This window comes from Amphiura filiformis, chromosome 5, assembly GCF_039555335.1.
Source record: "Amphiura filiformis chromosome 5, Afil_fr2py, whole genome shotgun sequence".
Taxonomy (NCBI): domain Eukaryota; kingdom Metazoa; phylum Echinodermata; class Ophiuroidea; order Amphilepidida; family Amphiuridae; genus Amphiura; species Amphiura filiformis.
In genome coordinates, this window is record NC_092632.1 from 22,459,159 (window position 1) to 22,473,732 (window position 14,574).

Below are 14,574 nucleotides of genomic sequence, written 5' to 3' on the forward strand. Positions count from 1 at the left end.
CACTTGAGTGAAATGTAAACCCGAATTCACCATTTCATAGAAGTTTTAAAGATGCGTAAATGAGTGTGTAACGTAGCTCACAGTAACGTAGTTCACGGGATTTTAATGTTTTTGATGTGATTTGCGAACGTTAGAACGTTATGTCGGTTAATTCTAATATAAATGGGGTTCCACCACTGGTAGCTTTCACATATTATTAGGAAGTACATGTAATACAAGTGCATACTATAGAATCCTGGTAACGTAGCTCACCAATCTTAACATGGTCGGTCGAAATTTCAATGTTGACAACATTTTTATGCCAAAAATGCTACAGCATCACGATTTTTACTGTGATTTTTAAAAACCTATGAGTGTTTCCTTTCAAAAACCGCAAATTACATTGATACCTCTGTTTTACTTCTTTCCAATAACGTGGGTTAAAAAGGGTAACGTAGCTCACAGCGTTTTGGTGGAAAGTGCAATTTATTTTAGAATTACACAAAGACGTTTTAATCACTAAAAAATAATGTTGATAAACAATATGATGGTGCGTTATCTAATTAAAAAACAACAAATATGTAAAGAAATCGCATTTATTCAAAGAAAATATTCAGGGTTAGATGTGACACTTGAGCCCTGGAAACGCATTTTTAGCGATTTTTGAGCCTTTGCAAGGGTTAATCAGGCTGAAGAAAGCATTTAAAGTATGGAAAACTATATATGTCCGTGTAGATCTCGTTGAGTTCTACCAGAAAAACAACATATTTGATGCCCTAAATGCTCGACAAAGTGTTTGTGGACCAAAGAATGGAAAAAAGGCTATTGGCACCGGATTTTGTAGAATGAGCGATATATCAGAAGCAAAAATCAATGAAATATATGGGAAAATGGACATATCAAAGTTGATAACTTTGCAACCAAGTACAGGGACTTCAGGATTTCAACTAAGCAAGTTAGTAACAGTTATAACCTAATTCTCAAAATTTCCTACTTCGGTCTAAGTGGACCAGATCGTGTCACATTACAGTAAATTTTAATACTTCTGTGGTCTGTGCGTCAAGCGTACACAAAGCCTAACACAAAAGTGATAAACAATCAAGATGATTGGTTGATCAATGGCCTTGACAACAAGATGGTTAACCCATTGGTCATCGGCACATAGAAGGGGAGGGGACCTTACCTCTTCTATCAGTTTATTAACTGCCTATGCAAATCTGAATCATGATCTGAAACATATGACACACTGATGATGATAGATGAATATTTTGGGCCTTTTTACGCCTTGTTGGCCTAAACAATGTAAAAAATAAGCACCCACCCAAAATAATTTTGTTAAGTGCCCTGGGCAGTTAATGGAATAAATACGGTAATACAAACCCATCTTAGCCATAACTCTAAATATAATCCAACTGGATAGGCAAAGCAAGTATTACACAATTATTTTATTTAATAATATTATGACATTTGAAAAAAACAACATAAAAGGACCGATCAAGCAACATGCCAGACATTGGCAAGCATAGTGATGGATTGCTTGGGTTATGCCTTTAATAAGGTTGCTGGTACAACCATTTATTCCTCTGCATGTTAGGTAATTTAATAGCTTTCAAAAACAATGCCAGATGTGCACAGAGACCTAATTGGAATAATTCCATTTATAGTTCATGAATATATGCATTATTAGTATAAAAGCCTTTCGTAATTTCAGCACATAACTTGATGGAACTCATGAGAACATGTAAAAAATGCTCTGTACTTGTGTACTGCATATTGTTTGGTCATGATCGCCTGCATAATAGGCCTATAATAAATTAGACCAGGTTAAGCCAGTTAGAACTGGCAATGTTATTAATTGTGTTAAATGAAAAGTAAAATTGCTGGTGAGTCACGGTTTATTCACACGGCTGTCAATGGATCTAATAATTGCATCGTTTATCTCCCGTCGATGGAACCGGTGTCAACATTCTGAGCATGCACAGCTAAAATTGCAAAAATGCTTATTGATTCAGATATGATGTTCCTAATATAATTTACAGCATAAAGTAATAAAATTTCACCCAAAATAATAGTGATTATTCTGTAGGTGTAAACTTACTTATTTTCAAGTCCATATAGTTCATTGACAAACTAATTTGTTTTGAAGTTCAAATTGAAATTTAACAGAGTGCGAGAGGGCTGAGTGGTTAAGGCGTTGCGTTGCCGGCCGGGAGATACGATCGACGAGGGTTCGAGCCTTGGGCTTGCCTTAGGTGAAAATTCTCTTCCCTCCCAAAAAGTTCCTATATGGTCGGGAATCCTTCAATTCAGTTCAGTTAATTAATTTCAGAATTTAATTGAAGAATTTCTTCTTGCCCCCATACACTGCTTAGCACGTGCAGATATAGGTAGTGTATGTGCTTTGTCCGTGATTCGGAAGTCACGTAAAGCCGTTGGTCCCGTGTACATGACGAGTCAAACCCTGTGCACGTTAAGTGTCAGAGCTATTCGAAAAGAGAAGGAGGACCATCCCCGGTTCTGATATCTGCAATCAATCCTAGGTTCCAGGATTGTGCATAGGTAAAAAACTGTGCATGTTAAGCCCGCGCAACAATACTCAATTTGAGGTATGCACGTATATAGGAAGAAGGAGAAGAAGAAGAAATATCCTATTTACATAATATCAATTCAGGTAGCAAAGCTCTTGTAGTATTTTTCCTTCCTTCAAATGTAAAGTGATGAACAACTTTGACACACTAATACATCATCAAGTTTCCTATTTAATTAAGTAAAAAATGTGTATTTGCCCTAAATTTTCAAATATTATTTCCTATCGTTGTAACTGCTGAGGAGCGCATAAGTACCTTATAACACATTTATAGCTTAAATAGTTCAAGGCATCTAGACTAATTTGCACATCAATTCGGTACTTGTAGAAGAAACTATTTTGTTCTTTGTCTGCTTTCTGCGTAAGGGGAATAATAATAAAATACTTACTTTTTAATGAGGAGTTCCACAGACCATAGAGATCTTGCAAATGAAGACACATTCCCAGTCTCGTAAGACACTTCACTATAATATAAGCAAACAAGAACGAACCATGAATATTTATGAGAATAAAGTTAACGTTAGAAAAGAAAGGGCACATAACTCTGAATCAGTAGAAATAAATTCAAGATGATTTGTTTTGTAATTTGCTGGTGTAATTCTGCAGGAGATTGTAATGAACATTGAAAAATAGAAAAGGGGTGTCTTGGATCAGATCATGAAATATCCCCATCTCATTGGCTGAATAAATGCCAATATATATTATGATGTGCATTTTGCTGTTACAACAAACAGAGCTGCAGTTTTGCTGGGGAGAGGGAGGACACTCAATATATTTTGTAGGTATAAGACACATAAGTTTTCAAAAGTAGGGTCTTTGGAACTGATTTTATGCACACAAAATAATGTCTTCTGTGTACAAATGCAGCCTGAAAATGTTAAAATACAAAATGAAGGGAATAAGAATTGAAACAAGCAAGGTTGAAAAATGTGGGGTGGCCATCAAAATTGGGGACGGACAAAATACAAATATGCGCCAAAATTGAAATAAAGCTACAAAGAAAAGCACAACAAAAGAATAACCAAGTGGGGCGGCTATGGCCTCCCTAGCTGTCCCGCTTGCTACAGCCCTGCCATCTGACAATGATAGTGCCCCCTTAAAAAAAAATTTCAGACAACTGCAAAAATAGCTGAAAATTAATGATAAACAGATATTGGGGTAATCATTGCACACTGTAATAAAACCTAAAAGACATTGGTGCCCTTATTACAAATGCTCATAGATAGATGTAGTTATAATATTTAGTACCATCATTACAGGTGGATTTCAGTAAATCAAAGAAACTAAATCTTGTCTCTTTTTAAGAAGTCAATCAAATATAATCTTAACAAAAACAAAATTGAAAAGCAAAATACTAAATTGCACAATAGTGATGCAACAGCTTCCTCTAGTGTAATAATGAAATGTTAATATATCCAGTGTGCTTAATAATACCCTACAATATCTCAGCATGGATATATAGCACACAGATATAATGTTACTGTTATAAACTAGTACTCTTATGCTGGAATGTGATCTCTGCTTGTTATTACTGCATGGTGACAAATGGTACAATTTCTAAAACCTGCTGAAAGTGTAGTCTGTGATATAGGACTGCATCCAGTGGTGACGCCCAGGAATTTTTTTTTTTTTGGGGGGAATTGAGGGGCAAAGTGAATTTCAGGGGGGAAAAATCAACAAAAAAGTGACAATTTTCGTAATTTTGGGTTTTTACTGTGGCGCCCCACTGACTGCATCTGAAGACACACATACAAATGGAACCAGTAGAACCACAGCTGGTAAAAAAAAAAAAAAAAAAAAAAAGCCGGGACTTGAAAAATGTCCCATAGTATGGGCTGGGACTTGGTCGGGGACTTGCCATTCGAAAAAAGTCGGCGGGCCTAGTGAGGTCTTTGTCAATTTTCAAAATTTAGACCCCATCCAGGTCCCTGTAGGTGCCCAAGTACCTGGGGGTTGGTGTGACAACTGATAGGATAGGCGCATTATGCTTGCTGGTCATTTATCATTTGGTAGAGCAGTTTGGCAAAATATTTTGTCCAGAAAATGTCTTGCTTGTCCCTTTAAGATAGCTACTTTGCTTTAATGTCTTTCTCAGAAGGAAGATTGCTTATCATAAAGTCAAGTAATGTAATACTATACTACATTTGTCATCCTAATATGATAGCTTTGTTATAATGTATCTCTTCAAGCTAAGGATCCTGTTTGTGAGTGAGTGATGCAGTCAATTAAAATACAGAACTGCATCCATTATCACAATATGCCAGTTGTTCACAGCATTCATTAAAATGCATTGAATTGATAGTACTATCTTTTGGTTGAGACCCAATTATTGATAGATACATGCATACATGCCTGCCACTAAAGGCAGAACTCTAATGTGCTTTATCAAGGTGCAACTTGCAACTCAAAAAACTTGATTGCAAACTTCAATACTACAAAGCAAAATTGCAACACCCTTTTATGCTCACTGCATGAATTTCCACGAAACAAATCAGTCCCGGATTTAAGTCCTGGTCAAGGATGAAAATCATAACTCTAAATATGTTCTAATATCTTAATCCAAACGCTAATCCTACCCCGACTCTAGAATCTAACCCTAATGGGGGGGGTATTTTGCCATAAGATTGCCTAAAGCTGTTCCTTTTCACAATGCCAATGTGAATTTATGAGAAAGCCCACCACCTGCTCAGCATTACCATAAGCTTGTTTGCAGGTACAATTTAACACTATACACGTTCCTTACATAGCGGGTGACGATCTATCATTCCATTTCAGGCATACCTAGTGGACTTACCAGCTGCATTATGTAATGTTTTAGTGACATAACATTTTCACAAATTCTGCAGTTCAGATGGTTTTGCAGTTTTTTTATTTGTGGTTTTGAAGATTATGTGGGCCAAAAGAATTTTGGAAAGCTTTAAATTTGTGGCCTGAAATGGCTGTTCCAGTTGAAATCCATACACTCCACATGGAAGACACAACCTTAATCTTAAACACAGGGAGTGTGAATTTCAAATAGAGCTATCTGAATGGGCGACTCCGTTTGAAATCTACACCCCCTGTGTAGGTGATTAAGGTAAAGAGGGTACCACATTTCGTCAAATGGTCGCCCCTCAAATAAACACCCCCACCACTTTTTTCAACCAAGATGTTTCAAAAATGCTGATATTTCCATGCTATCTTGTGTAGTAAGCTTACCAAGATGCCCACATGGCCGATAATAGCGTCAATAATACTGAACTGAACTGAACTAATTGGCAAAAATCTGGATTGGAAACCTGGAAGTGAACCAGATGTCAGTGTTTCTAGTTCATAGTTCGTCATTTTAGCGTGAGTTTTAAGTTTACCTAATGATTTTAACAGGAATTATCGTTCTAAAATTGACCTTGAATAAACGCCACCCTTGGGAAAATGTAACGCCCCTGGGGGCATTTATTTGACGAAATACGGATTTCAACTGGAATAGCCAAATTACCTGTGAAAAGCAAGAAAATAAACAGCTTCTGAAATTTCCCTGTTACTCAATAGCTTACATAGTTTATAGTGAGTACTTAAACTTAATAGTTGGTGCATTTTGTAACAGGTTTCAATCCACAATCATGATGATGAAAAATTTTGTGAAAATTATCTGCCGATAAACAATTGGCATTTTCAAATTCTCAAAAGGACATTGTCATAAAAAGGTGCTTATAATATGGCTACTCCACTTCAATACATCACAATACAAAGTCAAAAATATATTGAATGTGGTAAGAAGAGGTGCTTCACAGTGTACTGGGAAATATGGGACGCTCCAGGCATGTAATATTCCTCTTAATTTACATGGTTGACATCACTACTCCATCAAACTACATCTTATCATGTTAATGTCCTGTTTTTGCAATTATCCATGAATTGGACAGAACAAAATGGTAAATGAAATTTGACCAGATGCATGGATTTAATAAATTGATAATATGGGATTATATCCCATAATTGACAAAATGAGTATGATGGAGTATACTCTATGGATGCATAATGTGTTTGAGGTTGAAAAAACATGAAAATACTTGTCTTTCTAGACCAGGATACATTAATAATTCAGAAAGAATTCTCTGAACTGTTAATTTCCATCCAGGCCACAGGTTGAAATTGTGAAATTGAGATACAGGCAAAAATTTTTGAGAAAAAGCAAAAACATACACAAGCTGATAGCTTTGCAGCTAAGTATGCTGGGCCAGACACATAAGCCGGGACTTGAAAAATGTCACATAGTATGGGGGCTGGGACATGGTCAGGGACTTGCCATTCGAAGGAAGTCGGCGGGCCTAGTGGGGCAAAATATTTTATCCACAAATTTCCTTGCTTGTCCCTTTAAGATAGCTACTTTGCTTTAATGTCTTCCTCAGATACAGGCAAAATTTTTGAGAAAAAGCAATAACATACACAAGCTGATAGCTTTGCAGCTAAGTATGCTGGATGATTTTGGGAATAGTAAGCTTTGTTTCTGGGCATGATAATGGTATTAACTCAATTTTCAAAATGGCCTCCTTTGGAATGGTGGATCAAATTGTGTCACCTATTCTATTATCCTAAAATAGGATGGTTAAGAGAAAAAATACTGACCTATTGCTGAAAAAAAGTTGCTTACATCAAGGCATGCGTATATCGCAGCGGAAGTGACAGTACATATTTGGGTTCATTAAATGTGTAAACTAAGTAGAATGTGTAGCGCTCTATTGCAATTCCAGAAACAACCAATCAGACAACCAGGAAATGTCTTTTGAAAATGAGGTTAAGAGCTGTAAAATGCTCTTCTGGTCTCCTCAAGATAAGCTTTAGAAGAGCTGTGTGCACCTGTGGCCATTAATTTGTGTAAAGAATTTAATGAGTCATCAAGAGGAGCTATAACTCGCTCTTTCAAATGTAACTTAAGAGGAGCTGTAGAAGAGGAATTGCTCTCGCTCCTCTCAAAAGGCAGTCCCTGAAAAACATGTATTTTAATAATGTATCCTTGGTAAAAGAATCACTGATATAAAATTATGACATGAGGGATACAGAACCTGTTAGTCGCCAGAAAGTTTTGAATTGTCAACTAAATGGGTCACCACACCACAAGAGTATAATAATGTAGTCAGCAGACAAAAACTTAACTAAAATGGACTATCAATTCTCAAAAGTGAAAATTATGCACACTCTGTATGCTCATCAATAATACCCATCCTTGTATCTATGACAGATACCTTGCCCTTTACCTGATGTTGTCAAGTTGATTAAATTTTAATTTGACTTGTAAGATGATACAATGCAAGCTTAGTTTCACAGCGATGTACGCAGACTAAATGATATTTGGTAAGGTATAAAGCCTGATTCATGAAGTTTGCATTCGCTTTCAAAAAAATTGTTCAAATAGATGTCATGGTTTTATCGCAGAATGTAAATTATTCAAACCCTAGATAACTAGGGGTGAGTGTTATGTGGGTATTAGTCTTATTGACTATGGAGTGCATTATACTCTAATTGTAGTAGTGAGTTCTTAGGAAAGAACAACACATAAATTACCCCAATAATGTGTATCGTATCTTACCTGATTTTGCCATCATCTTTGCATCCTTGTGGAGGAACAGTTAAGAATTCATCCATATGTCCATGAGAGAATCTTAAGACATCTAGACCATTCAGAAAACCTGATATAAAAACACAGCCAAGTGGTTGTTACATTTCATTAACTTATAAATGTTACTGCAGTTGTTTTTCTTATTAAGTCTGTGATGTTACTTAGTTTTGTGAATCACATTGTCAACTTGTCAATTTTTCAAGATGAAAGAATCATGAAAAAATGTTGCAACCTGGCAGAGAAAAAACGCAAAGCTGAATTGCATCAGCAGATTTCCAGTAAGATTGTTCTTAACCAATCTAGATTTGTTTAGTGTGCACTGTCTCTAGGTGCTTGAGTGTGCATGCATCATATATGCCCAGTCATTTTTCAGGTAACCTGGGCACTTGTTTATGCCATAGATTAAGGCTGAGTGCCCATCTCTTTTTCCTAGGCATTTTTAGGCCAGACTCCCCTGAATTAACTTGTGTATGTGGCTGCAACTCCTCCTACACAGGTCTGTGTTACCTTCCCAGCACTATATATGCCAGTACCCATTTATTCACCTGGGTGGAGAGAGACAATAGACAGGGCCAGGATTTACCTTTTTGGCGGCCCTGGGCCAGGCCAAAATTTGGAGACCCCCAAACTCACTGTGAAGAAGGCATGTTCACTCAAGTAGTCAAGATTTGGTTTATGTGTAAGATAGATAGTGGCGTCGAATACATTAAAATTTAGAGGGGGACGAGTATAATTATTCTGCTTTGAAACCATATGAAATTTGGATGAAAAATGAATTCTGACTAATTTAGCCCAAAATAAAGGTGGAATTTGCTACTTGAAGGGCTAGTGCACGCAGCACACGGAATTGTGCAATTTACCTTCATTTGGCCCAAAAATGTAAAAGGGAAATGCACAGGGCAATTTACGGGGCCCTGGGCCTGGGCCCATCTGGCCTAATGGTAAATCCGGCCCTGACAATAGTGCCTTGTCTATGTACCATTGGGGTTCGAACCTGCAACTTCTGATCACGAGTCAGTCAAAGCCTATTCCACTGCACCACTGTGTCCTCATATTTTGTAAAAATGTTGAATATTTAAATATGAATTAATAATAATATAATATGTCAACTTACTCATGGCAGCTGTGCCAACAGCCCCTGTGCCGATTGGTGATACTGCCCATAATGTCTTCTTAAATGCAGCAAGTACACGGGATGGTTGGTTTGCCTTGGATGTGGAAAGGTGCTACAGCAAAACAAGAAAACAAATATTTAATAAGAAACAAGTTTCAAATATTTGCTTTTCTTTCCCCTTGTGTGACAATTTCTCTCTTGCTTCCCTTTAACAGTGTATCTTGAGCAACATGCCTCATATGGCAATGTTGTTGATTCAACCATGGAGTAAATCTGTACACAACAGTAACAGCTTGTTCCATAAGCTTACCTGTCACAGGTGGCATATTATGAGATTGCTGAAATAAACTTATACAACTCATTCAAAATATCTTTATTCATGTGTCGTCTGCTTTCATCACCGAGAGACTTGCTTGCCCATTTTCTTTCTTCGCCCATTCCCTTGTAAATAACTCACTGAGTCACTAAGTAACTGTTTCACTGACTGACTGATTGATTGACTGACTGATTGATTAATTGATTGATCAACTGACTGCCTGCAGTGAGCGAGTTAGAGAGCAAGCAAGCGACTCACTCATTACTCACTCGCACATCATTCATCAATCAATCAAACACAGGTTTGTTGGTTAACTGAATACTGAGTACTGGTTGATTGATTATCTAGATGTTTGAATTGCTTACTCATTCACTTTCTCACTGTTGCTCACTTAACTAGGTGACTGAACCTTAATATCCGATACCTAATGGCCATATTTTTGTCAATATATTAAATTCTTTTCTTTTCCATCCTCTTGAGTAGGACAACTAGATAAATGTCACTTTCCTGCTTGTTTACTATTCTTATTACATAAAGGTAGATGAAAACTCAAGATATGCTTCAACCTAAATGTAATATACAAATGCTGGAGGCAAGTTGAAACTAGCTTTCACAATACAGACCTGTTTCCAGGCATTAAAACCTTATATTAGCTTTGTCAGATTTTATCACGTTTGAATTTACACGTCCCTGAACACATCCACTTTTTTCACGAATTCACAGGTATATTTCATGATAGAAATGCACCAGACATAAGAGAAGTGATCCTGTATATACAAGAGGTAATGGGAGTAATTTGTAGGTAAATTACTTCATTTGTAAGTGACTTGTTACACTTGCACTGGGCTATTCCATATGAAATACATCCACCCACACTCTATAAAGAGTTTAGAATTCTAACCAAATTCAACAGTTTAAATTAGTCCAGTTCCAACCATTTTTAAAAAGTTGTAAATATTTTGGAATTCCAATGATCTGTGTCTAAATTTTTGGCCAAATTGTTCAAAATTCAAGTGGATTTATAAATAATTTCCAACTGGAATTTAACATAAAATTAGCAAAGTAAAGTTGCAGCTGGGTTGAACATGTGATGTAAATGGAATTGAGATGGTAGTGAGATCTTCCAGAGGGTGTGTGTGTGGATTTTAAATGGACTAGCCCATTTCCACAACTGCATTATTCTTGTCATGTACCGGTACGTGCTGTTTTCTACAGGTTATTAGGTCCGTATGCACAAAAGAGTTAGACCGGGTCTAAAGTTAGACCTGGTCTAAGCAGAATGTAGTTCAACCAGGAATGGACCTTTACTCTTATTTCCTCCCTAAAGTAGCTAGCAAATTTTAAAGATTTAAATGCAAAGTTCAAAAATAATACAAAAGAACTTAAGAAAATGTTAAGGAAAATGTCCTTTCTCCCGGTATTAAATTCCACTTAGACCAGGTCTAACTTTAGACCCAGTCTAACTCTTTTGTGCATACGGACTTAGGGTTCAACTCTAAAACCTGAGTAGATCAGCTTTCTGGTTTTAAAACATTTACCCTTTTATTGATACTTGTTTTCACAGTGCCAATACTTTTTTGTTATTTTAGGGAGCGACCCAAAAGATTGACGACCTCCTGTAAAAATATATTGTTGCATTCCATAACTGACCCCTTCCCTCCGAATCTGTAACTAAACCAGAAGTGGGTCATAATAACATTGATGACTACCACGGCATAGGAAAAACATCAACATGTTTAATCTCCTCCCTAACTCTTCCCATGTTTACTTGGGAGAACAGATGTAGTGTTTTCTTACCAAGTATCTTTCTGATGATACACTGACAAGGATGAGGTCATCTCCAACTCGTACTTTCTCACCTTCAGACCTCTGTTTGGATGCGGGATGTATCGTCCACCAACAAGCTTCTCCTGCAAAGGAATGAAAAAATGATTAAAAGAGGTTAGAAAATTAATTATGCATACCAAGCAGTATTTTTATAAAACAAACCGACAAAAAATAACTTCTGGAAAAACTCACTGACCATACAGGATTTGAACCCCGATGCTCTACTACTATTATAGCTATATTGAGCACATTCCGGTTAGCTACAGAACAACATGTTTTTACTGTTCCTTGTCCAAATCCCACCAAATGACAAAATCAATGTCGGGTTCTTTTCATGGGCTTGTTTTTTTCTTGGTCAAGCCATATGTCCAATGGGCCAATGGGTTATTGTTTCATAAGCGTTTAGCAGCGCAGAGTGCAATTCTTATCATTGCTGGTTGAGAGTCGAATAAGATCACAAAATTTATGTGTCCCTTTGTTCTTCATCTGTATGATAGATACTATACTGCTATACATTGGTTCACCTTAAGTTTGGTAGTGACGTAGGCGCATATTTCGCTGGTTGCAGCATCGAATTGTACGAGTAAAGTTAATCATGCAGAGCGTAAACATACGCATAAAAGGGCAGTTTGTAGACAAGCTTGCAGCGCAACCACAAAAAAGCATTGATGTCACTACCGAACTTAAGGTGAACTAAAAGAATGGATATAGCAATATAATAATATCACACATGACTTCACATCCGGAAGCAAAACCTAGATTTGTAGTAACATTCATCCTAATATGAATAACATGCACATCACTTTCCAAGTATATATATTAATGAACAGTTCCAATATAATGCTTTTGTTTATGTATTTTAACATCAATGTCCAGACTTTTATACATGAGATCATTAGCAGCATAATGCATTTATTTATGGGATATTTGCACTGTTGATTTGTGATGTCTACATGAAATGAGGTACTAAATATTGAATGTCTTACACAGCAGACCTAACATAATAATTTACAATATGAATGTGTCCAACATACAGACTGAAAAAGATCATTAGTGATTACTTCTTTTTGATATTTTTTTGTAAATTTGTTATAATTTATAATATTTTCATTAAAATTTCATACTACGTTGTGCAATGTGGTAAAATGCTACTACAAATATAATTATATATAATACATTTTCATTACATGAAACTCTAAGGATTATAAAAAATGCACCCATTTTAATTAAAAATAAAACAAAAGAACACAAGTTTTGTTTTATTCTACAACATTACAACATATTACAAAAACAAGATTTTCAATTATAGGTTAATAACTGCGATCGGTTATTTGGAGGGCATTGTGAAAAATCTAAACATTTTGCCTTTGGAACGAGGAATATCCCAAGGGCGCAGCCCCGAGGATATTCCGAGGTCCAAAGCAAAATGTTTAGATTTTTCACAATGCCCGACATATAACTGATGCAAAGTTATTAACCAAATTCATAACCGTCATTTTTAACTCATCACACAACCAAATCTCAAGATTTTATTCTCCGAAATTTGTTAAAATATACAATTTTTATCAAAACTTATATTTCGCCCTTCAAAAAGTCGAACAGGCTAAAACAGATTTTCCAATTACAGCACTGCGCAATCACGCCATGTGCAAATATGGTAGTTGCATGCGCGTGTAGTGTTCCGGCGCAACAGATGCGCACTACGCGGAAGTCATTGTACCGCGTAAGCATACTGCGGAGGTCATTGATGGATATCAATAACCTCCGGCGCCGTACACCACGCGGTGTGCGTAAATCATCTAACGACCAATTTGATTGGGACGCAAATATGGCGTAATACGCGGAGGTTATGAATATATTTTGTGAATCATAGCAAATATTTTTCATGATGTAATTTAGGGTTAAAGAATGACATAGTACCAAATAAACTGTAAACTAAAACTTGGTGTGTAATTTACAAAATTAAAATGATTACACAATTTGAGCTTAAAAACATATTGTCAAGTGCTTGTGACTTTGCAAATAATTATGAACACACTTCCGTGAGCGCAATATCATTTTACATACAACAGCAACTCATGAAATATTAGTTGCTTTTCAATATTCTAACTTTTATCACATCGTATTAATTTTCTACGGAAATGTCATTGACTCCTATGTGTATTATACAATACACTTTCCTGACAAAAGGGAACTACTTAGGGACGACATGAAATCATACTGATGGTGGCTCAAACTATAAGAAGCACATATGATTTTTTTAATGATTTTTTTATTATCTTACAAAATAAAAAATATTGGAATTGAGCAAATAGGATATCAAATAAACTTCACATAATAGGGAAAAACTGAAATGGGTCACCACACAAGCAATGAACATACAATGAGCAGGAAAAAACACATTCTGTAACAACTTATTGTTCAAATCAAGAACCTATATGACCTAATCCTGATTCCAGAAAAATGCAGTACTGATTTTTTTGGATTAAAAACTATTATCCCATTTTGCCAAATGAAACATATCTAAATCCAAATCCTTTAATTAGTACTAACTATGCTATCTGGCAATACAAGTTAAATTTTAATGTGTTTGCAATTTGAAAGAAAATGGGCCAAGTCAAAAAATTCAAAGACTTGACACGAGTCTAAGCATCAAAATTCTGATTCTAGTGATTTACAACACAAGATTGCTATCTACAGAAGATAGCAATTTACAATACCAGATTGCTATCTACAGAAGATAGCAACTTACAACACCAGATTGCTATCTACTGAAGATAACAACTTACAACACCAGATTGCTACCTACAGAAGATAGCAACTTACAACACCAAATTCCTATCTACAGAAGATAGCAACTTTAAAAAACCGATTCCTATCTACAGACGACAGGAACTTACAAAAACAGATTACTGCTATCTACAGAAGATAGAAACTTACAACACCAGATTGCTATCTACAGAAGTTTGCAACTTACAACACCAGATTGCTATCTACAGAAGTTTGCAACTTACAACACCAGATTTCTATCTACTGAAGATGGCAACTTACAACACCAGATTGCTATCTACAGAAGATAGCAACTTACAACACCAGATTCCTATCTACAGAAGATAGCAACTTACAACACCAGATTGCTATCTACAGAAATTTGC

At 36.1% G+C, this 14,574-nt stretch overlaps 1 protein-coding gene across 1 annotated transcript in view; it reads right to left on the bottom strand.

The window, feature by feature from the left end:
* The window catches only part of LOC140152806 (ryanodine receptor 2-like), a 231,522-nt gene that overhangs the window by 162,295 nt on the left and 54,653 nt on the right, over nt 1-14,574 (bottom strand). Inside the window, 4 exon segments of the mRNA XM_072175306.1 lie at nt 2,956-3,030; nt 8,133-8,232; nt 9,277-9,388; nt 11,390-11,502. Coding sequence (XP_072031407.1) covers nt 2,956-3,030; nt 8,133-8,232; nt 9,277-9,388; nt 11,390-11,502 — 400 coding nt within the window.